The following is a 25,189-nucleotide window of genomic DNA, read 5'->3' as shown; positions in this document are numbered from 1 at the left end:
TAGGAAGATGTTACAGAATCACTGGCTATATTCCCCATGGTGCCCTACTATCCTAGCAACCAACCTACCTTATGAAGGATTTTTGTGGAAAGTTAATTTAGGTACTATGGAGGCCATGACGATGAGCAAAACTTTTAACTATTAAGAAGGCAGAATATAACAAAGGGTCTAAGAAAGACGTGCAGAAGACCCGCAGATATGCTGCCGGCGCGCCTGCTCGGGTCGGTCTCGCGCAGCCCGCGGCCGCGCTCGCAGAGCCGGACTACATCTCCCGACAGGCTGCGCCGCGCCGCCTCCCCTGCCCGACCTGAGCCTTGGCCACGGCGTGACGTGAGTACTGGGAGCCGCAGGGGCCTCCTCAGTTCTAATCTCCCTGGCCGCCGGGCGGGAGCAGGTAGCCTCAGCCCCGCGCCGCCCCTGCTCCCCGCGCTCCGCCTCCCGGGCGAGAAGGGCGTAGCCGGCACGAACAGAGGACGCGAGGGCCGCCCGCATGGCCTCGGCGGGCGCGCGGCGACTCCTGGCCGGGACGCGCGCAGTGGTCGAGCGCTGCCGCGGCCTCCCGCTCCGCCCGGCCCCGCCCCCGGGCCCGCCGCGACTGCCGCGACCAATGAGGTGAGAGGGAGCACGGGCATCGGCGCAGAAAAGGGGGTCGCACGGGACCCCGGAGCGCCACGTGCAGGCTTGGGGCGCCGCACCGCGCTTGCGGCTGCGGGGCACGAAAGCAGGGCTTACGGAGCGCTTCCGCACGTAATTCGCGAGGGCGAGGCCCCGGGCTGGGTGCCCAGCCAACGCTTGTCGTCCCGAGCGCCGGGGCAGCGACGGGCTTGGCGACGCCACGCAGACTCCGAGGCTTCCGGGAGGCCCAGCTCTCGGCAGTAGTTAGACCCCAGCCAGAGGCAGCTGGCGGTTCGCACGCACCCCCGCTTTGCCCTGTCTCCTCCCCTGGCTCTGTCCTCAGTCGTCCTCGACCTTTCGCACTCGTGACTCCCTGGCCAGAAAGCCTGACCAGCAGCAGGTGCCTGGGTGTGCACAAGCTTGTCTCCACAACCTTCCCCGGGGATGAGCCCCTCTTCGCCTTTACGCGGCAGCGGTTGAGGACCACAAAGGGTCATGACGTTGTCTCTCCTTTGCTTCTGGCCTTAGACTTCTCATCTCCTGCAGCCTCCTTTGGACCCGGACTGCCCGGATCTTGGCTGCCAAGGCTGGCTTATCTCCCAGTCGTTCCTTCATGGGCTTTGCTGCCCCCTTCACCAACAAACGAAAGGCGTACTCCGAGCGTAGGATCATGGGGTGAGCGTCCTACCGAGTCCACCATCCCTCCACATTTCCTTCCCTTTCAAATAAAATGATCATGTCCAGGCAAGAATGGAAGGATAGCGATGGTGGGCAAGATTCGTTACTGGCCACCCCTCTTGCCTGCTATGTTACTGATCTTTTATTCTTCCCTGCTACCCTCCAACTTTACTTTCCTTCTTGCTCTTGATTGCTTTTTATGAAGATTAAGTGACAGGTGGCTAGGGTTGGACAATATGGCAGAACAGGGTAGAGTATCTCTGCTGACCTGACAATTTTATGTATCCTGAGCACAATAGGGAACTTATGGAGCCCTTGCTACTGCTAGCACTAGACTGCTTAGGTGTTTTACATAGATTCTGTCATCTGATCCCCTCAGCAAACCTATGAATCAGGTACTATTGGTACCTCTATTTACAGATGAGAAAAATGGAGGCACAGGTTAATTTACCTAGGGCTACATTGTTAGAAAGTTGTGGAGCTGGGATCTGAGTCCTGTGAACACCAGTAAAATTGACAGCCTCTGTTTTCCCCAGATGGCCCCTCTTAGGATCAAAATAATAAATGCAAAAACATTCTGTAAACTGCAAAACAAGGTAATGTCAGCATCATGGAAATTTGCTCCTTTGATTTGGGGAAACCATTCACACAGACTTCTTTGGGACCTCTAGTTCCTAGAGGTGCATAGTTAGCAGGGAGGGCACCTAGGGCAAGGAGGAAGCTGACCCAGCTGGCAGTTCTTTGGCCTCTCTGATTCCGTGCCCTAGGTACTCGATGCAGGAGATGTATGAGGTGGTGTCCAATGTGCAGGAGTACCGTGAATTTGTGCCCTGGTGTAAGAAGTCATTGGTGGTATCCAGCCGCAAAGGTCACCTGAAGGCCCAGTTGGAGGTTGGCTTTCCACCTGTCATGGAACGTTATACCTCTGCTGTTTCCATGGTCAAACCTCACATGGTCAAGGTGAGGCCTGTCTGGGAGGGACTGATCAGTTTGTTGTGTTCTCTAGCATTTTTACATTTAAGGGCCATTTTGTCTTTGCTGGTAATGAATTTGTTCCCATGTGTCGTAACTTCCCTGATTAAATACAAGGAAAGGAAAATGGCTCTCAATTCCTTCCTATAGCCTCGTATACCTAGAGTGGCTTTTATTCTATTGTAATATTGTTTACCCAACTGCCCTATTCTAGGCTGTTTGCACTGATGGCAAGCTCTTCAACCACTTAGAGACCATTTGGCGATTCAGTCCTGGTATTCCTGCCTACCCTCGAACTTGCACTGTGGACTTTTCGGTGAGTCAGGAGGCTATGTAGCTGGGTTACAAGTGGGTGTTGGGGCACAGCTGACGTAGTCATTATCACTCAGCGTTTCCCAAGTCAATGACTCCCACCTTGTATCTGTCTTGTACTCTGTGCTCAGTCCTACACTAGGGCTTTTGAGGGTATCCCAAAAAACTGGAGGGGGGAGTCAAGAAAAGACACTGAGTATTCTTGCATTTGGCCAAGGACTATCCAACATGGGTCTTGAAGAGTTTCTGTCTCTTACCCATTCCCAGATTTCCTTTGAATTTCGTTCTCTGCTGCACTCCCAGCTTGCCACCATGTTTTTTGATGAGGTTGTCAAACAGAATGTTGCTGCCTTCGAGCGCCGGGCAGCCACCAAGTTTGGTCCAGAAACAGCCATCCCCCGTGAACTGATGTTCCATGAGGTGCACCAGACTTGAGGCAAAGGATGTTCCCTAGCCTCTTCTCTCCCTCCAATTCTCTTTTATTTATTTCATTTGCCTCTTGCTCCAATTTGAGAGAAGAGTCTGTGTTCATAATACTGTTTTCCCTCACTTCCCCAGAAATTGGACTCTAAGCTGGCTAGAAATGCTGGGGGAGATAAAAAGTAGGGGGTATAGAAAAGACATGCTGAGGGAAGGGTCGGGCTCATCTTCAGAGCTCCATATGTTTGATACTGCAGCTGTCTTACAGTGAATTACAATCTGGACTGCAGCTGTCTGTGGGCCCTGTCAAGGTGCCTTAGTATCTGAGAAGGGGAAGATAGCAGCTTTCCTAAGGACTGAATAAATTAAGCTTTTTCCTGACAGATAGTGGGTGGTCAGTAACTTACCTGCCTGAGATCTGGCCCCATCTTGAGATCCATGTGACCTCACTTGAAGAGTAATTACTTCCATGCTGCCTGGCTAGTGGTGAGCAAGACTTCCTTACCATCAGTGCTGCAGGGCCAAGGGGGAAAAAAGGCACCCAACAGAGCTGTACTTTAGGGTTGGACCTAACTCTTCCACTTGACCTGAGTTTTTCTAAAATTTCAATAAATTGTGAGTGTGAATTTGGCTTTTTTATGTTGTTTCTTGGGGGAATGTTGATATAGCAGAGAAGAAAGTCATGGCTTTCTTCCCTAGGAGAGTGAAGGTTCAAGAAGGCCTCCTGGACACAATGTCCCTGCTAACTATAGTAGCACATTCTACAAGCCAGGACCTAGTACCCACTCTCTTACCTATTTATAGACTTTTTTCAGAAGGTCAGTTGCAGCGGGAGTCTCAGGACAGAATAATCTGGTCTCAGACCACCCATATAACTGATGCCCTCAGGACCACCTCTTATTTTGGGGCATCCTTAAGAAAAGTTGCAAAGGACAGTCCACAAAGTACCAGAGCCTTCTGGTGGCTCAGATCCTGAACTAGCAGCTCTCTCCTGTTTGTCCTTGGTTAAGTTTGTTCTTTCACTCAGTGGGCTGGACTAGTTTCCTTTGATTAGTCTCCTAAGCATTGTGCAGTCTCAGCTATAGTCCTTGAGTGTTACAACAAATAAGGAAGGATTGGGAGCTAAAGGTCAAGGACTCTAACCTTAAGGACAAACAGAAATTTCCTTTGGAACTCTCAAAGGGAGCCTGTCTTCTGATTAGGGCAAATGAATGCCAAACTTGCCTAAAGATAAAGGGATGCACAAGGTAATTTATAGGCCACTAAGTCCAGGACTCTCACTGGCCTGACTCCTTACCTTGTAACAAGTTCTTCCAGGCCTTATTTAATAGCAGGCTCAACCACTGTTAATAAAAACATTTATTTTGTGTTTTATACAGAACAACCTGAAGTCTGCATCACGACTTGACAGTTACCCAGGGGTTTACAGTGTGTCCATCTCAACAGCATGGTTCTGGGGATTAGGAATCCACACAAACACAGGCAGGAGTTTCAAGGGAAGAAGATGGTACAACAGGAGTGTATTTCAATCCTTTCTCAAAGAAAAGGCAGTAGAGCATTCTGAGTCACTGGAAACCTGTGCAATGGGGCTTCTAAAACAAACACTTGGGGAAGGGACTGTATAAGGACCCTAATAAATAAAGGAGTATTTTCTTGTTGCAGGGGATGAAGAGGGAGGCCTACTATTTTTAATGCCCTCAGCCCCAGGACCTGATATTCAAAGGAGACCATGTCCAACCTATAGTCATTTCCCTGCCCAGAAAGAGGTGCTAGTACCCCTGGAACCAGACCATGAAAATATGCTGTCATTTCCAAGTCGCTATTCTATGGCCCACAACACATTAAAATAAATGGGGGAAAAGATCAGAGTTTTGTGGAAGTAGAAGGCTGAGTTTACATTAAGCACTGATAAGAGCCAAATGACTGGGAAAGACCACAGATCAAACTGGTATATACAGCCTGCTGGAAGAGGACTTAGTAGAGCCAACAGGGAAAGGACCAGAGCACCCTCAGCTTGAGGTACAGCAGATACAGAAAATCCAGAAGAGGTGGGCATTATAGTCCTGGAGAACAGAACGCTCCCAGGTCTTAATTTTCATGGGATAATTTTAAAAAGAGAAATAAAAAACACTGGGTACCACTCACAACAAATACCATGGCTTTATAGTCACCTGGTAGCATAAAAAAAAAGCCCAAGCATATCCAGCTAACAGGTTGTGTTAGGAGGTGTCTGCGTGGGAGGGGGCAATGGGGCTTGGTACAGCTGACTGTCCAACATGATTCCTACAAAAACAGAAGGGGCAGAATCTTGGTTTGCTGGCCTATTGAGGGCTGGGCAGAGTTGAACTGAAAGCTCTCAGGTGCTGCAGCTTCTCTGCAACCAGCTTTCTCTCTGGGGAAGAGGAGCCAGGTTCTCACTCTAGAGATGGTAGTGGGGGCTGGCCTAGCCCATACCACATGCATCAGTTCTGGTCATCCTACAGTTGATTGGACAACTCATACCAGGCAGGGGAATGGAGCTGGGTAGGGAAGAAGGGGTTACTCTTCATCTTTTAAAGTCTTAATTTATATTTTAACCTCAAACTTACTTTCAGTGCCTCAGATAGAATTTAATCTTAAGTCTTTAAAAGCCTCCAGAACAAAAGTATACTTTTTTTTTACAGCTCCCTCACTGTCTGGTAGGTAGTTTACCCCTGGTCTCCAGTTTTATCCTGACTTAGAGTCCACAAACTTCATCAGACCATCTGTGCTCATGGACTTGGGCCTCTCTAGAGGAAAGCCTAGGGCTCGGCTCCAGATAAGCTGTGCCAGCACACCCAGTGCCCGAGACACCCCAAACAGGACTGTGTAGTAATTCATCTCCGTCATGCCGTAGTGCTGCAAGGCAAAGGAGAAAAGTTACATCCATGGCCCAGAGGCAGTGGCATGCACAAGTCCGGATGTTAAAAACATTAACCCAGTCAGCCTTTAAAACATGACACCAAGAAAGTGTAACAGCTGGGATATGAAGAGAGAGTCCTCCTGCCTGCATCCCCTGCTGCACAGGCAGCTTATCCAAAGGGTAAGAAAGGAGTAGAGCCCTGTTCTGCCTGGGAGTTGTCTGCATGGCAGACACAATAGGGTTTGGCACAAATTAAAGGGAGAGCAGGGAAGGGAGGACTCACCTGGAGCAGCACCCCACTGTGAGCATCTACATTGGGCCAAGGATTTTTGGCCTTGCCTTGCTCTAAGAGAACACTGGGCACAATCTTGTACAGCTGAGCCACCAGCTTAAATAGGGAGTCATGAGGCAGGTGTTTCAGAGCAAACTCCCGCTGACAGGTGTATCGTGGATCAGTCTTCCTCAGTACTGCATGGCCATAGCCTGGGACAACCTGCAAAGAGTGAGGGTAAAAAAGGCAGTTATAGTACCAAGGTACAGATTCTCATCTTTTCTAAATTTTTCAGAGGAGACAAACAGCTCTAATTTGGGGGCCTCTTTCTTTCTTCCTAATTCTTCCAAATTGCAGAACGTGGACTTTGGTTTCTTTCCTAGTTGCCAGCATCTCTACTTACCCGTCCTGAGTTGAGTGTGTTCCAGATGTAGTCTTGTAATTTCTCATCTGACACATCTTTGCCAACTTCCTTCTGTAGCTGTGTCAGCCAAACAAGCACTTCCTATGGGTAAGGTTTGGGGAATAAAAGAGCGTCAATACCTACATCAGGAGAGAGCGCCAAGATCAGAAACAAAGAATGGCAGAAACAAACAGGTGGAACAGGAAAAAAGATAGTCTCACCTGATTTGCCAGTCCATGTAGGGGCCCTGCCAGCCCATTCATGGCTGCTGCAAAGGACAGGTAAGGGTCTGAAAGGGCACTGCCCACCAGATGGCTGGTATGGGCACTTACATTGCCGCCTTCATGGTCACTGTGTGAAGTAAGAAAGGAGAATCAAGGCCAAGAGAAAGAAGAAAAGAAAGGGGCCAGTTATGGAAACAGCCCTTGTATTTTCTCTTCTGTCACATACTAGCTTAGTTATGGACTCACACCAGCCTATAGCTGGTCAGTTACAAAAGCTCTTATGAGAGATACCCCAATCTCATTACTAGCTTTCATTCTAATCCACAGGGCTGGAGAGATTATGGCCTGTGTGCCAAGCTCCTTGACTCACTCTAGCTCTAACAGCATCGGCCAGAAGAAGGAGCTCCTGGAAGGCCAAAGAACCACTTAAATGTGGGCAGCTGGTGCCTTTTCCATGCTAGAAGCACTGTCTTGTTCTTGGTGTGGTTATAAGAATTTCCCTAGATCTTCTGACTTTCTTTACTGGTCCCCTTTTGTGCCGTGTATGATCCCTTATGCTGTATTTTCATCTCCTTGCTGTCTACCACTTATTCCCAGAAGATGAGAATGTTAAGCAGCTTTTCTTCTAACTTCCCACCAATCCAGGCAACTGGTGGCTGTGGCTGCTGGGTTAGCTCACCTGTGGATGGTGAGGTACAAGCGCATGAGCTCAGTGAACTGAGCATCAGTATAGCCTAACATGTTGGTGAAATTGTAGGACCAGTCCAGCTTAGAGTCAATGGCCCCAATACTGCTGCCCTCCCGGTACAGATTCCGGTAGATCTTTGCTGCAACACAAGGTAGCTTTGCAATCAGATCCATACAGTCTTCATAAATCAACTAATGGGGAGAAAAAGAGAAGGAATTATCAACAAAGAAGAATTAGGCAGGGTTGCCATTGTCCTCAACGGTCTGGGTTATCTAGGTTGATGATTATATACATATGATTACATACAAAGAATATAACAGTAATAACCACTTAACTGAGTAACTACTATGAATGAAGCACTGCACTGATTTACACACACTATGTCATGTACGTTAAGACATTATTCTCAATTTTTTACCACTCTACAAAGTATATAATAACCTCCATTTAACAGATGAGGGAACTGAGGCTCAGAGCATTCAACTAAATGCCGAACTCAGATTTTGAACCTCATGTTTAATCATGATCTTTTCCACTACATGACTTTGCATTCAATGAATGTACTACGACACAAGGCTTTAATAATTAACTCTGTGTTGCAGCTTTCAAAGAAAATTCATCCTATATGCCAAGGGTCGATCAAACAGTGGCATTCGATTGTAACATAACCCTCATTTTACAAATGAGAAAACTGGTGAGATTAAGTAACTTGCACAAGGTTACCCGCTTGGCTAATAAGCATCATCTAGCTTAAACAATTACTAACTCATGGCCACTTGTTTGAACTACAGCTTTACCTTCCTCTGTCACCACCCCCCAAATTGTTTTGAGTGAATACAAGACATCATATATTTTAACATGCAAATATTTATCTCTAAAAGTCTTTCATTAACAAAATCACAAAACCACTATCCCACTGAAAAAAATTTAACAGTATCTATTCAGAATTAAAATTTCCCTGATTAAAAAGGCCCCCCACCCACTGATTTGATTCAGGACTGAAAACAGCCCACACTGTAATTGTCTGATATGTCTCTGAAGTTTCTTTTAATTAGTTTAAGTTCTCTCTTGTCCTTGCCTTTTTACTTTGCAATTTACTTGTGGAAAATTGGACTATTCATTCTATAGAATTTCCCAGTTCAGACACATTTTACTGGTTACATGTAATGTCATTTAACATGTTCCTCTGTCCACTGTAATTCTTACAAAGCAGGCTCAAGCAGATTCAGGTTCATTTTTTTTTAGCAAGACCTATTTAATAAATAGTGTTTTGTTCATTTACTAAGAGAAACATAATACCTGGTTATCTCCCTTTTTGTGATGTTAATAGCTTACTTTTGTGTCTCAATTTTATCTTCCTAAAGGGCTTTTAAATTCCTTACGGAAAGGACAGGTTTTCAGTGATTCTTCTTAAGTAACTTTGGAAACTTCTGCTTGGGCCGGCCACACCAGAAAGTAGAAAACAGATACTTGCTGGTCGGCCTTACAGAGTGCCATCCCATTCAGCCCCCTGGCTAGATGCTCCTGCAAGAGGCCATGAGGTTTCAGTAGTTCTGCTGTAACAGAGAAAAATCTGTAATATCTAGACTAAATTAGTTAATCCCTAAAGAGTCATCTATTATTCAAGTACTCAGTGAATTTTGTCAGTGCCACCAGGATTCAGTAAGAATAAGAATACTGCCAAAAGTAAAAAGCACTTGAAGCAAGAAATACTTAGCTAACCAACACTTGCAAGGTCTCAGGAGACTACTTACGTCATATATTAACTACACCTCCTTGCAGACTTACATTCCCTAAGGAAGTAGGCTGCTTCCAGAAGCCTGTACCCAGGACATGCAATCCTAAGGGCCTGGATTCATGAGCACAATGTCAAGGAGAACGGGGCCCCTGGCGAAGCAAACTTATCTGTGGAGTATATACTAACTTCCAAAATCGTTTGTAAGGGATGAATGGCCACAGCATAAACCACAGAAAGGAGACTGCTTCAACTCCTACCACTGAGGATGAAGTCTGTGAAGCAGTGAGAATCACACAAGATATGACAGTGGCATCCTTAGCCTGCTTTCTGCAGTGATCAATGCTGTCCAGTCAAGAGATATAAAAAATAGAAATACTCACACACCTCAACAAACAAAAAGCAAATAATCCAATTAAAAAATGGGCAGAGGAGCTGAATAGACAGTTCTCTAAAGAAGAAATCCAGTATGGCCAACAGGCACATGAAATTATGCTCCACATCGCTAATCATCAGAGAAATGCAAATTAAAACTACAATGAGATATCACCTGACACCAGTAAGGATCGCCACCATCCAAAAGACAACAAATGTTGGTGAGGTTGTGGAGAAAGGGGAACCCTCCTACACTGCTGGTGGGAATGTAAATTAGTTCAACCATTGTGGAAAGCAGTATGGAGGTTCCTCAGAATGCTCAAAATAGAAATACCATTTGACCCAGGAATTCCACTTCTAGGAATTTACCCTAAGAATGCAGCACTCCAGTTTGAAAAAGACAGATGCACCCCTATGTTTATTGCTGCACTATTTACAATAGCCAAGATATGGAAGCAACCTAAGTGTCCATCAGTAGATGAATGGATAAAGAAGATGTGGTACATATACACAATGGAATATTACTCAGCCATAAGAAAAAAACAGATCCTATCATTCACAACAACATGGATGGAGCTAGAGGGTATTATGCTCAGTGAAATAAGCCAGGTGGAGAAAGACAAGTACCAAATGATTTCCCTCATATGTGGAGTATAAGAACAAAGGAAAACCGAAGGAACAAAACAGCAGCAGAATCACAGAACCCAATAATGGACTAACAGTTACCAAAGGGAAAGGGACTGGGGAGGATGGGTGGGAAGGGAGGGATAAGGGCGGGGAAAAAGAAAGAGGGCATTCCGATTAGCATGCATAGTGCGTGGGGGGCACGGGAAGGGCTGTGCAACACAGAGAAGACAAGTAGTGATTTTACCGCATCTTACTCCGCAGATGGACAGTGACTGTGAAGGGGTATGTGGGGGGGGACTTGGTGAAGGGGGGAGCCTAGTAAACATAATGTTCTTCATGTAATTGTTGATTAATGATACCAAAAGAAAAAAAGAAAAAAAAAACTACATGGTTGAAGAAAAGCCAAGATCTGGATCAATAGTCACCTAAATAACCCTATTCTTAAGACAAAACTTCAGAGGAATTATTATTCACCTGTATGCATCATGCCTTTTGCTGATCACTACCCAAAAGGCCCTATAAAACCCCAAACCCTTAACCCTTTAAGCATACCTCCTCTCTGAGGTTGCCCACATTCTCATCTGAGTGTGTACTGTCTTATCAAATAAACTTTGTTACATAAGCCTTTAAAAAAATAACAAAATAAAATAAAAATAAAAATAGAGAACTCCTTATTTCTCTTTCAAAAGCTAAGACTGAGGTGCTATTTAATGAACTTATACCAACTCATTCTTTATCTATAAAGCCTTGGAAAAGACGTTAAAACATGCCACCATCACAATTGTCTAGCACAAAGGTAACAAAATTGACCATAATTATCATTATTACCATTGTGAGCCAAGTATTTGGCTGTCAATCATTGTTAACAAAACACAGAAAAAGAAGAGCACCAGTATTAATGGTGAAGTGATGCTAGAGTGAAGCAAACTCAAGTTTGAATCCAGTCTCTACCACTTACTAGATACATGGCCTTGGGCAAGCTACACAAAATTTCTCTAATCTTCAGTTTTCCCTCATAGGATTGTTCTGAGGATTAAATCAGATAACAAATATAAAACATTTAAGCATAATATCTGGCATATTTTCAAGAGTTGTTAGGTATTAGGATGATGATTTTATCATACACTATTCAAGATCATTCTATAGGCCTTACAAAAGGTGGCATTACTAGCAAAACTTAGCTACTTTGCAAATTTTATTCAATTCAACAGTATCTCAAGGCTACTTCATAATTAAACATCTGGGAGCATCACAGTAATCTCCTTGTATGAGCAAAGTCAAGTCAATCAAAAAGAAACCTAACTCATTCAACTCAAGCGATTACACTATTTAGTCATGTTATGGAAGGGATGTTGTAGACAGATCATCCTCTTGAGGAACATATAAACAGTATGAACCGATGAGGAAGACTCACATCACACATAAACTCCTTAACATAAATTTTTAAACAAATAACCAGCTGAATGCTGTCATGTAATTCTACTTAAATAGCCTATGATTAAACTGAGACAAAACTGGAAGTGTGTCTGACCTTTGGAGAGAAATACAAGATGTGGCAGCGAAAGAGCCTGAAGCTCCACTTAACTGAAGCGGTTACTGCTGTGTGACAGAATTCACTGGACACAGAAGGCTGACAAATATGTCTGCAAAGCTTATAAATATTTTCCAGAAGTCCTATAAAGTCCTGATGGCCTCTCACAAAGAGGTGATGGCACAGCGATCAAACGATGGCTGTACACTGAAATACAGGCAACAGCAGGCAAAGCAGAATTCATGCAGTGACCCAATAAAGGGCAGTGGGCAGTGTGGCACGTCTGGAAGCCTGGGACCCACCGAACAGTGAAGGTGTTTCCTACAGCCCTTACCACAGTCAGGACCACGGCACTGTAAGGACTAACAGGCCCTTCTGAGGGTCAATTTCTAAAAGATGAGTCTTAAAATAGAAGAACTGGTCGTGATTTAATTGTTTCTTATATGATGACCCACACACATAACAATTACTTGAATAACACTTCTAAAAAGAAAATGAAAAGCAATATATTCAAATTATATGACCTCCTGAACTTGCTGACATGTGACCTAATAAATGTTTTAAATGCTTGTGAATACATCATTCCTATACTTTCCTCCTCAATGCCAACCAGACTAACATCAATTGCAAACTCTCCTTCCTCTTTCCCCAATAGCAAACATAATTCTTTATACACTGTTGCCACTAAATATTGATCAACCAAATGAAGCAGATTTGCCAAAACCCCAAGGGCATTCCATCAGACCAGTGGGCCATGTCTTCTGTACCTTCCATCATAGTGAACTCTTTGGGGGCCTTTTCCTGGTCAAAATCATTTAATATACTGGCTTTGCAAAAAAGAACTTTTCTGTCCTATACTACACCTTGCTCCAAACAAGAAATAAAAGAAAATGAGATGTTCTCCTATAAACCTAGCCAGGTAACTTGTACTTTATACCAGTGTTTGTTCGTATGTGGGGTACTTGAAAGCAGATGGAAGGAATTATGTACTATATATTGCAACAAGATAACAGTCTTCTCATCCTCTAACCAGAGCTTAAACTCTTAAGGTCACATTTCATTTTCAGAAAAAAAGCTCATTTGTTCCTGGATCCTACTTCTAGAATAATAACTAACTTTCCACTCCTGACAGGTATTTTGAGTGGGCAGCTCCACAACTGTGGCTGACTGGCATCAGTCCTAGACTCTAGCTGCCCTGGCTGCCATTCACCCAACTTCTCCAGGCTCTCCCTATTTGAAGAAGAGGAAAAGGACTCTTTGTGGCTGGGGTGAGACTATCTGTGAAATCTGCCTCAGGGACCCTACAGTTAAGTTGCATCCTTTTCAAAGTTTCAACAGCCCTGTGTACCCACCTCTATTACAGCAACATTATTGAACTGCAGTTTCTTTTTCACATGTATGTCACCTGACCAAACCATAACCTTGGAGAGAGAAAGCAGGCTGCCTTTATCTTTGCAATCCCAATGACTAACAAAGAGCAGGCCTACACTAAAAATTATTAAATGAGCTTCTGTTATAACTCAGGGAAGTAATTTTCCTAAAAATTCTACATTCCCTTTTCTTCTTTCACACGAGCCCTCTGAAAGCCCATTACACATCACTCATGGCTCCAGAACTCCCTACCTCCCAGTACATGGTTCGGCTGATGCCCTCTGCATACGCTCGGGCGAAGTTACTTTCACTGTTGAGGGCTGTAATGGCCGCACTCAGCTGAGACATGGGGTGTAGATTGGTGGGGAAATTGTCTAGCATGGTGACCACATGGGAAGGCAGAGCTGCCCTTTTTGCCCACTCTTTTGAGAGCCAAGATACCTGTGGAAAGGGAGACATTGTTCAGAACACAAGGCAAGGAAAAAGAAGAGAAATAAAAAAACTGTCACTGGACAAAGAAAATCCAAGAGAATTTAAGCCAATACACCTATAAAGCAGAACTCTGCTCTGATTCTTTCCCCTCACTACATGTCTATAAACTACCAACCCATAGCTAGATCAGGACTGAGCATCTGAGATTAAAGAAAGGCAGAGGAGGAGGTAAATGAGAAAGGACTAGGTCCTTGTGCTTTACCTGTCCCTCTGTTGGGATCTGTCCAGTTACCAGCAACCAAAATAAGCCTTCTGGTAGGGGTTCTTCCCCACCCTGGGCCTTGGGTAGGAGTTTCTGGCATTCAGGGATACTGTAGCCCCGGAAACGGATGCCCTTGAGGGAAAAGAGTAAGAGTTACAACTCCTAGAGTTTATTAGTCTAGAAGTCACATAACTGACTGGTCCCACTCTTACCAGACCTTTCAAAAAGTTAGAACTTTTAAAGCCTGAATTTTCATATAACTCACTTCTGCTTTATACTAGTTTTACTAGTTGAAATAATAAAAAGGCAAACCTGTTCTTCAGTTATTCCATATGTCTATATTTTCTACCTTCTAAAATGTGAAGGTTCGTTATTTTGTTCTCCTTACCCTCACTGGTCTAATCACAGTGTACACATAGTCAGTAAACTCAGTGATGATTAGTGACTATCAGGGGCATCTCTTACCTCATCAGGATCAAGAACTGATGTTTCATACACCAATCCCTTCATGCCTCTCATGCCACCATACATCTAGAGAAAAGAGGAGGATGTAATCAGAAGTCAGAATAATTCAGGCTAGAGTTGGTTAGTGTCTCATGAGCTGGAAGAGGAAACTTATTTTCTGACTTGCAAAAATTCATCCAGGGGAAGATTTCTGAGGAGTGAACTTACTATATTTACAAGGAAGACTGCTAACAGTGGAAATTAAACTTTTAAGCAGAGAAATCGGTATTTTATGTTTCTGCAGCTGTTTGCTTCCTTTTCTTATTGTATGTTACGTTTTCTCCTGCCCACTCTTACCCCCTCATTCCCACAAAGTAAACAGAATGGGATCTGTAACAGGAAAAAGGGAGAGAGACCAATGGCTAAACACCACTGTGGAATTATCATCTGAGCTGCTCAGACTCTTAGGGCTGGAGAAGCAATAGCTAAAGCTATTCTAGAGGACCTGCTAGAGCTGTGGTTTAACTGGATGGTCAGTCCAACACCAATTCAAAGACAGAGAGCCCTGGCCCCAAAAACTGAGCAGTTGGGAAGAGAATAGAAACTTCATTCATCCCTCCCAAAATGAATTAGGCTAGGTTCAATTGTTTAATTTGTAAAAAAGAACAGTCTAATTTCTAATACATAAGCTTAACAGTTCCTTGCATGGGACAGAATACTCCTGAATAGTCAGTGAAGAGACAGTACTTCTGTTCAAACACATTACAGAGCTATTTTTTCCAGCTAAGACCCCACAACCCTTACCATGTCTACAGTGATCTGGCCCACAACCATCTTGCCATGTTGCTGCCTGAAGGTCTTAATTCTGGCCTGTTCCTTAGGTATCAAGTCAGCCAATATGTCTTTCAAATTCTATAAGAAGAAGTAGAGAGGCTAAGTGCTAGTCAAAGGGTTGATAAGATTTCCTGAAAAACAGGTACATGAAGACTGCTTTTTAGAATTTGGCTTTCTTTATCCGCTACAAAGCATGGTCAACTTCAACAAGATGAGGATTAAGCAACTTGGAAGAAGGAGAAGGGAATGGGGAAGTTACTGTTTAATGGGTACAGAATTTCAATCTGGAATGATAACAAAGCCATAGAATGGATGGTGGTGATGGCTGGACAATATGAATGTACTTACTGCCATTTAAAAATGGCAAATGTTACTATGAGCAGATATAATGTAGCGGGGGGGTGGGCACAGGGAGGGTTGTACAACACAGAGAAGACAAGTAGTACTATGCTGATGGACACTGACTGTAATGGGGTACGTGGGGGGGACTTGGTGATGGGGGGAGTCTAGTAAACATAATGTTCCTCATGTAATTGTAGATTAATGATATCAAAAGAAAAAAAACCCAAAAAAATGGCAAATGTTATCTTATGTATATTTTATAATTAAAAAAATAGATTAGGCAAAAACATTTGATATCCCCACCTTACTATACTACTGAGTAAATTATTTCTTAAAGGAGTAGTAATAATAGCTATAATAAGAATGGACACCTTCAAGAGGTAGCAAAACACACCCATACCCACCCATCACAGGTCATGCTACCTCTGTGATTCTGTCTTTTCCAAACCTTACCGTGGAGGAAGCACTGGCATGCCGGGCAGCAAGAACAAGACAGGATGCATTCTGCAAAGAAAAAGCAGACCTTATGTGACATTTACTCCTCTCTCCTATGTACTCACAAGGAGTCAAAGTGACTCAACCTCTGCTCTTCATTTCAGCCTTGAAGCACAGCTGGACATAAAGATAGCTGTAAAAGGCCCTGAACAGCTTGAAAGGAATTACCAGTCTGGAGGCAGCAGCCGGTTTTAGCTCTGCTTTCTTGTATCCCTGAAGAGAGACTCTATCATCTGGGCTCCAGGACTGGGCTTTGTTAGGCACAAAGGAAAGGTCAGAGAGGCAGTTGTTAAGAGTACCCTATTTACGGGAATCTAGCTTTCAACAGTTCTGAGGGCCTTGAGAAAAGCTAATGAGGAAATGATGGATTACTTAACCCTGCTGGTAAGACCCCCTACTCCCCCCTACTCTCCTGGCAGCACTTCAGCCTCTCCAGCTCAGCAGAGACCACGGTACAGGCTGCCTTTCACACTGTTCAATCTTCCCTGGGAACAGCAGAGCAGACAGACTGTCTGCAAAGTAACACCTGGCAATGGAAACAGGAAAGGAACTTCAAAAGGTAAATAATTATTAAGCTTGAGGAGTGCATCCAGACAGGGAAAAAATCTTAACAGAAGGGGTGAAATAAAGACCTTTATTTCAGATAAACAAATGCTGAGAGTTTATCACCTCCACACCTATACCAAAGGAGTTTTTAAAGATACACTTCAGAAAGAAAATTATCCAGAAAGATGGGTCTGAGATTCAAAATGCCTATTGCTCACCACAAAGATAAACAGTGTACCTGGCCTATGTTTTTCTATGTTCAGCGATAGGTTCCCCCTCTGAAGAACAAGTTCCTATGAGAAGACTGCTGAGTTGCAACAGAAAGTACAACACTGCATCTGAAAAAGATGGCCAATTATACTATTAGGTCTTAGATGAGGAGATTAATTTTTCTGCACAAGATTATTGAAGATAAAATGAGATAGTCCAAGTAAGCCTGTTTCCTCATCTACAATAAAACAGCACTAAATACTCACCACACATTTCACAGGGTTGTCTTTTTAAATTACAGGTTATTTAAATTACAGTGGGTGTGAAAGCACTTTGCAAAACAAAAAGATCACACACACACATCTAATCCCAGAGCAAGCCCACACCTTTCTTCCTTTTGCCAAAAGGCCAAAAACACCTCTTCTAGTAACTACTGCACTGCGGTCATGCTGAAAATCACTGGATGCAGCTGTACTGCAAGAATTCCAAATGGCTACATGCCTAGGGTAAAAGTTAAGTAGAGCCTAAGGCTTTTGAGAATTTAGTACCCCTCTTTCTTTTGGAGTAATAGGGGGGACTGAAAACAGAAGAGACCCTTCAGAAAAGGTGACTTTAAAATCAATCAATCCGAAGCTAAACTCAGAGCAGAAGGCAAGCTAGTACGACTCTAAAGCAAAGGGGATGCCTCAACTTAACCAGGATTGTCTTTAACTTCTTTCACTAACTTCCTAAAGAGCATCCTCTGGTTCACCAAGGACCATCTGGGTAACAAGCAGGCAGGCACGACAGGACTGCAAACTCTTCACCCTACACAGGGCGAATGTGAACCAGTCCCTGCACGCAAGAAATAAATCTACCTCTTTTTACCAAAAAGTAAAAGTTTGCCTCTAGTCACCAAAAAGTGAACAAGGGAAAACAAGTTAAGTTCAAACTTGTTCTACAGACCTAATAACATGTTCAAGCGAGCTATTCCACGCTCCAAGGTCCCAGCTCACACTGACCACATCAGTCCTGCGACACAGCCCTCTCAACTGTGGGTGGCTGGTCGTTGTGGTGGTTTGGTTCCTAGAGGCTACAGGGGAACATACCTGAGAGAAGAAAAGTGAACTCTCTCCATAATGACCATTTTTCCACTTCTAAACCATCTATAAGTTTTTAGAATGGCTAGCTGCTTCACTGGTCAAAGGAAGGATTGTAAGAACAGTTGAATCTGGCAAAACAGTTTAAGATGGGCAAATAAATAAATAAAAACAAGTTCAACAGACAGAATGAGAGTCCAGATCTTGAGACAAAAATGGAAATTCCCTCAGGTTGGAGGTCTTTCTTCCACCAATATGAACATAAAACAAAAATAGTTCTTTCCCCTTGTGAGAGAGAACTGCTAGGATCAATGTGCTGCCCTCTCCTTTTACTTCATTTAAGAGTTAAAAAGACAAAAAACAACCCCCCTGCCCCACCCAGAAAAGGGAGAAAACAAAAAAAAAGGTGTGGAAGATCCCCTAACACAGCTATGGGAATACATCACTTAAAGGAATCAGACTGGTCACGACTGAGGTTTAGCTGCAGTCGTTTCTCAGACTTATATAAGTGCTACTTTAAGAGAATGGTCAGGGAGAGGAACTTGGAACCAAACCATCATCCCACTTCCACCATAAGCAAAGTGAATTTCCTTTGTAGAGAGCAGATCTGCCATTTAATGAAGGGCCTCAGGAGTAACAGAGCTGATCTCAACTGTCCCACATCTTCATCAGCAACACCTCTTAGCCAGATCTATTTGCAAAGCAAAGCTAGTCTGTGGAGTGCCTGACCATGCAGCTGTATAATAAAGCCTGTATACTTTGCATCTACTACACTTCTCTGCTACTTACGGGCTGTGTGGCCTTAGCCAAGTTATTTAACCTTTCTCTGTCTCAGTTTCTTTATCTGTAAAATGGGAACAACAACAATATAGGCGCTCAAAGGACTGCTCTGAGGATTAATTAAGCCAATACTTACTATGCACTTAAAACCATGTCTGGCATATAGCAAGTGCTTTGTATTTGCTTTTAAAAATATATAATATTAAATAGTATGACCACTTTCTTGGGTTTAGTCATATTTTTAGATAATCCTGCAGCTTAAAAGGAAACTAAAGAAGTCAAGGATTTTTAAGGGAGCAATTCATTGATATAATGCCCAAAAGATAGGAACAGTTGAAGTTCAAGTTAAGACAACTTGACCTGAATAATATAGAACACATGACTTGTAAATTAGGAAGGAAATCTGGGTTCTAGCCTCAGCTCTTTTCCTAAACTTGAGACCTTAAAGGAACACAATTCTTCCCTTTCTTTCTCCACATTTAGGATAGTACCCAAGTCACTTAGCTCAAAGTCTGAGTCTATGGCTCCAATAAGGACATATGTAAAGGTACTGAAAGCCTTGCTATTTGAAATATGGCTGCCTAGCCAGCAGTATTAGCCTTGATTTACTTGGAGCTTGTTAGAAATGCAGAATCTTGGGCCTCACCTCAAACCTACTGAAACCAAATCTGCAGCTCAACAAACTCACAAGGTGATTCATATGAACAGCAAATTTGAGACACACCCAAGAACTAAAGTATTCAACAAGGGAGCAAAAGGATAGAATGTAGAGTTACAGAGGATCAAGTCCTAAATCCAGGTTCTGCCACTATTGTGCAGGTTACTTTAGCAATATGACCTTCTAAGTCCCAGTTTTCATATCTCTAAATTGATAATAATAAAGCCAAATTGAGGGTAGGCAAGTAGACTGTATGAAATAATTTACATGAAGGCATCTAGAACAGTGCCTTCTGTATAGCTGAATTTAATACTATTTGTTTCTTAGAAATGGCCTATTACCCACCACCTCAAGTGTCACTCTCTTCTGGCACTGATTCCCAGAAAAGTGGCAATCAAGTTTGAGGAAGGGATGAATGGATAATTCTCTCTAGGTGTAGAACAGCTATATAAAAGAAAAATTCCTTTTTAAGGGTCTCCTGACCAAGAGGGGAGGAGTGTCAGGGACAGGAAACAAATTTAACTAACAGTAATCTTCACAAGCGGAGCAAATGGGTAGATAGGAGATGCCCAAGGTTACAACTTCATTTCATCTATGCCTGGCTGCCAAGGAAAGCTCTCCAATAGCTTGTGTACAGTACATTTGGGTTATATCCACTGACAGGACAGGCAGTTACAAACCTCTGAGTCATCCCTGAACTTTTACCTCCCAGCCCCTCCCCCAATTCTGGAGGTGTGGCAATTGGGCTTTTGACTTCTGATTGCATGCCACGTGTAGAGTCACCCTACTGGAACAGCAGTTGTCAGGTGAATTGGACCTCATTCAATAGGTCAGCTTCTTCATGGTGAGGGGTGGGAAAGGCTGCTTCCAAAGACAAAGGGCTGGCTCATAATGTCTGACACCCAGGATTCTCTACAGGGTGGCAGTGGGGGTATGGCAATCACTAAGAGGCTTTCTCAAACCTGAAAATGCTGCCACCGCTTTCAAGAATTCTAGTGAGTTTGCTGATGTGAGTGACAGAAGTGGGTTGTAGCTCTCAAATGTGCTAGAATGGAAAATGTAATTAAATGAACCTCTAACTTGAAGGGCCAAGGGAAGAAAAAAGACTAACAGTGTATGTAGGAAATTCTGCCAAACCTTTGCCTATAGTACTTAAGATATTTCTGCAATAGGGTATTGGCCAAATAACTTACCAAAAACTGATTAGAACTACTCCCTTCTCCCCCAGATTCTGAAAACAGCAGAATCCCATCTGGATAAGCACTTACTCAATAATGTGGTTACTTCTTGCTTAGCCTATTATCATCAGGTCCACATGTTGGACACTTACTCTGCGGGGGAAAAAAACAAAATTGTCTTTGAACCTCCAGATTTTCATAGAGCCCTTGTCCTTTATCAAAACATCAGAGCTTTGCCAAGCTATCAGGACTAGCTCAGTTGATGAAGCGAACATAATGCACTAATAATGGGCAGGAAAAATCTTGTGCTACAAAGGCTTCCAATGCAGAAGGAACAACCTGCATTAAGGGGGAAAAAAACAAATATAGGACAAAGGCTCTTCTCTCCTCAGAAGGAGGTCACAGAACTAAAGCCATTCAACGCCTGTGTTTCACAATGGTAATAATGGAAGTCAGACTGCACTACTCAGTCATACCACTTAATAGCCTGAGCAGAGTAATCTTTAAATTTCATACTTTGACTCCCTTCATGCTCTGGGGAATTTCCTTAATAATTCTACCTGTCATTTTCTAACAGACTCGATCCTGAAGATTCACTGACCAATTAGCAGGGAAGAGAGCAAGACACCAATTCAGACTCAGACAAGAACTGAGTCCTGATTTTCTTTTCAGCAGAAATCTTCTGTTTTTTGACAAATATTTGATGAATACCTTATTATGTGCACACTAAGCATACACTAGTAAGTACACAGCATCTGTCACCTACTTTCTCAGAACTATAAATTGTTCCCACTTCCACTAGGAATTCTTGCAAGTTTTATCTTCTAACACTTTGCTCCAGGGATTTACAAGAGGCTTTTTCCTAAGGCGTTTGAAAAAAAGGAGACAACAAACCCAGAAAAAAATTGCTTAAAGTGAACTACTGTTTAGAATAATCACTTCTTAAGTCAATTTAAAAAATAACCACTAATTCCAAAAAATGCCCAAACACCACCCAGTTTCACATATACATTTAATAAAGTCACAAACAAACCAGCCTACATGGGCCACCGAGCATCTGAGATGCTTAAAAAATTATGAGTTCCCAGATTCCATCCCACCTTTCCTGAATCTGGATCTGAAGGGAGGATTCACAAATGTGCAATGTGAACAGGCATCCCAAAATGATGATGCCCACTGTGAACTTACAGACCTTTTAAAATGATAGCACATTAAAAGAAATACAGGGACCTAAGGAATGTGGGCAGTTAAAAAGAAGAACTTAAAGAGAGATCATAAGAAATAGCTATTGCTAACTTGCCTCACTAGTATTTTAAATTTCACATCCCACTCAACTCTATCACATTAAGTGCTAAAACAGGGCAGAAGGAATTACCATATGGCTTTACAGAGATCTGCCAAGTTTGGTTTCCTGTACTAGGCTTCTACCACTTGGATTCTCCGAATCAGAACTGCCAGCCTTCCCTTCTCATCTGTTTCACCACTGCTCAACTCCCTGCCACCCACACCCACTCATTCACCTGCTACCAATCTAAAAAGGCCACTAAGAACAAACGCAGTCACCCCACCACTAGCAAATGGTGCGACTTTACTCTCCATTCTTCATCCTCGGTCTACCTAGTAAGCATCAAGGAACTCCCATTACTGTAAGTGGGCCAATAATCCTAGTGAAGGCACAGAGACTTGGGTACTTGCCTTTAAACGTTCTGGGATGTACGCCTAACTGACATTTCTTAGGAGAAAACTGACTTGGTTTTGCCGAACCCAGTTTCAGCCTATGATTTATACAGATGTTGTGCAGTGCTGTAGAATCATGGATATTAATTTAAGTGTCTTGAAAAAGTCTAGAAATTACCTACAAACACTTTTGGACTGATTTACTGTTATTAAACATCCAAACTTGGAGGAGCAGTTCTCAATGGTACAAGAAATAACTAGGGTTGGTTACGTCACATTGGCACTGGGAGTCCAGAAGTGAACCGGTGGTGGCCCTACTCCAATTCCTACTCTAATTTGTATTTGGCCCTAGCCCAAATACAAACCCAGACAGCCTGTGAAAAGACAGTACTTACATCACAAAGCTAAGGCACCCACAGCTAATACTGAAGCCACTTAGTATGAATTCATTTGGGTAAACAAGCAGTCCGTCTCAAGGCTCTGAATTAGGCTCGCTCTCAAACTCAGGTGTTCATTAAATTACCTGAGAGTGGGTAGGGTGGAACAATAAACAGAACAATGACTAGCATTTGTGTCTCCTAGCAAGGTTAAAAAAATCTCTTCTCAGAAAAGTGAAACTACATCTGACCTTGAGAATCAAAGTGGTAGGGGTCAGTTCTCCCAGGACAGAAGACTATTTTTGTCTTCTAAAGCCTACCTTAATAGCAAAATAAAATCAAGTCCAATGAAGTGCAAGCTAATCTGGAAAGCTAAGGCAGGTGCTAGCAATGCTGACAAACTGAAAGGCTTCTTGGTATCCTAGCCATACTGCTTAGGGCTCAGATTTCCACTCCTGAGTCTGCTGGGCCTTGCCAGTTGTGTCAAAAAGCCTTCTAATGGCTTCCAATTTACAGGTTTTGGGGATCCTTAGGTCCCTCTACAATAGGAAAGTAACAAAATAATAACAACACTACAATTACATAGCCCTGTCATCCCAAAAACTTTCTGAGCTCCCCAAGAGGCTTAAGAGGCAAAATAAATTCAAAAGATAAATTCTTAAGGGTTTTCAAATTCACTGTAGGGTCAGACTATCTGGTCTGGGTTAGCAGCTCTGGAATGAGCTAATAATAGTGTCCCGTATTCTGCCAAAACACTATCTAGAAATTGCTTCATTTCCCAGGAGGCTTCCTTAGCCTGTCCCTGGCAGCAGAAGCAACAGTCAAGTAAGACAAGTATCTCCCAAAGGACCGGCCTCCACCTTGCTGTTGGGTGCCTGGAAGTTCCCAGTGTAAATCCTACAGGTTTCACCTTATTCGGCAACCCTGAAAGGTAACGCACAGCAAGCCAAAACCGTTCTAAGATTTTCCTTTTCTTTGGTGCTGGCTGTTTCAATCTGTCTGCAGAAGAGAGTGTAAATTCTTTGAGTCAAGGTCAGTTGTGGGGCTGTCCCTTGGTTTAGGGGGCTGGGACTCTCTCAGCACAGCGGGGTCTCTGTGTAAGGGGCCAAGCTAACTCAGAGACAAAAGCACCAGCAATTTGAAACAGAAAGCACCATTATCTGGAACAGAATTCCTATGATCCCAATGGCAACACAAGTAAAGGGCCCCAAGGAAGGAGAGGAGTATCTCTTGGGTAGAGCTGACTTAGGAGCAACCGCAAAACCTGAGCGAGTTAAGGAGCAGGGCTGGTCATGTGATCTGGAATTACCCAGTCCTGCCCGGTATCACCTACTGGCTTGAAGTTTGGGGGAACAATCTTCCCGGTTCTTTCTCTAATCCTGTATGATAATCATGCAGAGATGTTACAGAAGCGCTCCATTACAGCCAAGCTCTTCCACGCAAAGAGTAAATGCAACAGTCCCAAGGACAAAGAGGCTGAGTCCTACTCCAGCAGGAACTGCTGTGGCTTGGTCACTAAAGGCTTAAATAATTGGGTTGGAGAAATGGAAAAAGGCAGTTCAGGAACTGACAAGGCGCTCCCGACACAGCAGAAGCCGAAATTAGCCACCAGTCCAGCTATGGCCCAGAGGCAGAGTGAGCACACCCACCCCTGTTCAGCCCTGCCACTTTTGCCCCGCACTCCCTCCTCCAAACAGGCTCTCCCCTTAACTCCAACGGACACGCCTCTGTTCTCCACTGGAGGCTCCTCTTTTTCCCAGGGCCACGCATTCCCCACCCCCGCTTTCCCCCTAGACATACGGGGTGATAGCAGGGTTTGGACTCCACACCCGCCCCAAACCACATGCTGGGGGCGGACGGCATTCACCGTACCTCCAAGGGCCAGACGGCTAAGGGAGCACATGGCCCTGTAAGTTCATGCAGGACGGGCGGCCACCAAGGGCAGGGCCCTTTTAAGGCGCGCTGGGGGTGCTTGCGGGGAGGGCCCAGCCTCTCCAGGGGACAGCGCGCTCCCTGCCTTAGCTGCTCACCTTGGTTCCGAAGAGGCGGGCAGCGGCAGTGAGCAGCGACATGGCGGGCAAACTCAGGGATCAGGCGGGGAGGAGAGAAGGAAGCTGCGGCAAGAACCGGAGCCGCCGCCGCCGCCGCCGCCGCCGCCGCCGTCACCGCACGAAAGGCCGCGCCAACAGGGTACAAGGTTGAAAGGAGGCTGCTACGGGAAAGGGTAGGCGAGCCGGCGGCGGCGCCCAGCGCGGGGTCCTCAGTGAGCCCCGCCTACGGCCTGGGATTCTCCCTAGGCTCGGCCATTGGTCCTGTGCGGACGTGGGGCGGGACCTGGGCCGTTGGCAGCTGTACAGCAGCGAGGATTGGATGCCCGAGGGCAGGCTAATTAAAACGGGCGGGGTGGGCGGGGGGAAGAGTGTAGGCGGCTAAGAATGTGCCTGAGAACTCTGTTCATTTCCTTGGGCCTCCTTCTCGCCCTTAATGTATTTGGGGTTGTTCTGAGGTGAATGTTAGAAGAAAAGCCCCCAAGGACTTAGACCTAGGAAGGACCCTTGGAAGCCAACGCCTTAATATACCATCATGGCAACTGAGCATTGCCAGCTCCTTACCCCCTGGGCAGGGTGTCCTGAAGAAGGTCTCTGGTCAATAACTTAGGGGCTATAGAGATGACATCATGTGGACACAGGCTATAATACAAGAGTCAGTTGCTTGGTGGAGATAATTTGAGGTCATCAAAAGCCATGATATTATAGTTACTAACGGGCCCCA

The 25,189-nt window shown here is 44.2% G+C and overlaps 2 protein-coding genes across 5 annotated transcripts; one reads left to right on the top strand and one right to left on the bottom strand.

The window, feature by feature from the left end:
- Positions 1-309: 309 nt before the first annotated feature.
- COQ10A (coenzyme Q10A) lies at positions 310-4,661 on the top strand. Of its 4 annotated transcripts, none has more exons than XM_036917558.2 (5): positions 310-612; positions 1,144-1,290; positions 2,031-2,253; positions 2,480-2,581; positions 2,845-3,623. In XM_036917558.2, the coding sequence occupies exons 1-5, from the start codon at positions 491-493 to the stop codon at positions 3,010-3,012; spliced, it is 762 nt and encodes a 253-aa protein (XP_036773453.1). In that variant the 5' UTR covers positions 310-490; the 3' UTR covers positions 3,013-3,623. The 4 variants fall into 4 exon arrangements, with proteins under 4 accessions (XP_036773453.1, XP_036773450.1, XP_036773454.1 ...); XM_036917555.2 differs by lacking the exon at positions 2,845-3,623 and adding an exon at positions 4,377-4,661 and having other exon boundaries at positions 312-612; XM_036917559.2 differs by having other exon boundaries at positions 314-612; positions 2,061-2,253.
- Positions 4,339-24,664, bottom strand: CS (citrate synthase). The gene is made up of 11 exons (XM_036917554.2): positions 24,448-24,664; positions 15,871-15,921; positions 15,046-15,153; positions 14,263-14,328; positions 13,798-13,929; positions 13,356-13,544; positions 7,456-7,655; positions 6,774-6,903; positions 6,553-6,654; positions 6,162-6,371; positions 4,339-5,874 (listed from the first exon to the last, which is right to left on the bottom strand). Exons 1-11 carry the CDS (start codon positions 24,487-24,489, stop codon positions 5,704-5,706), a joined length of 1,401 nt encoding a protein of 466 aa, XP_036773449.1. The 5' UTR covers positions 24,490-24,664; the 3' UTR covers positions 4,339-5,703.
- Positions 24,665-25,189: the final 525 nt, after the last annotated feature.

The sequence above is a fragment of the Manis pentadactyla genome, chromosome 9 (assembly GCF_030020395.1).
Source record: "Manis pentadactyla isolate mManPen7 chromosome 9, mManPen7.hap1, whole genome shotgun sequence".
Taxonomy (NCBI): domain Eukaryota; kingdom Metazoa; phylum Chordata; class Mammalia; order Pholidota; family Manidae; genus Manis; species Manis pentadactyla.
The sequence above is the reverse complement of the archived record's forward strand: the minus strand, read 5'-3'. Positions and strand labels throughout refer to the sequence as shown.

What these genes read in the sequence shown, in the direction of transcription:
- COQ10A (XM_036917555.2), top strand. Translation starts at nt 491, where the DNA reads ATGGCCTCGGCGGGCGCGCGGCGACTCCTGGCCGGGACGCGCGCAGTG. An exon ending in CGACTGCCGCGACCAATGAG is followed by an intron (nt 613 to 1,143) that starts GTGAGAGGGAGC and finishes TTCTGGCCTTAG; the next exon opens with ACTTCTCATCTCCTGCAGCC. An exon ending in TCAAACCTCACATGGTCAAG is followed by an intron (nt 2,254 to 2,479) that starts GTGAGGCCTGTC and finishes GCCCTATTCTAG; the next exon opens with GCTGTTTGCACTGATGGCAA.
- CS (XM_036917554.2), bottom strand. Translation starts at nt 24,489, where the DNA reads ATGTCGCTGCTCACTGCCGCTGCCCGCCTCTTCGGAACCAAG. An exon ending in CCCGCCTCTTCGGAACCAAG is followed by an intron (nt 15,922 to 24,447) that starts GTGAGCAGCTAA and finishes TTTTCTTTGCAG; the next exon opens with AATGCATCCTGTCTTGTTCT. An exon ending in CAGTTCTTGATCCTGATGAG is followed by an intron (nt 13,930 to 14,262) that starts GTAAGAGATGCC and finishes TTTTCCCTCAAG; the next exon opens with GGCATCCGTTTCCGGGGCTA.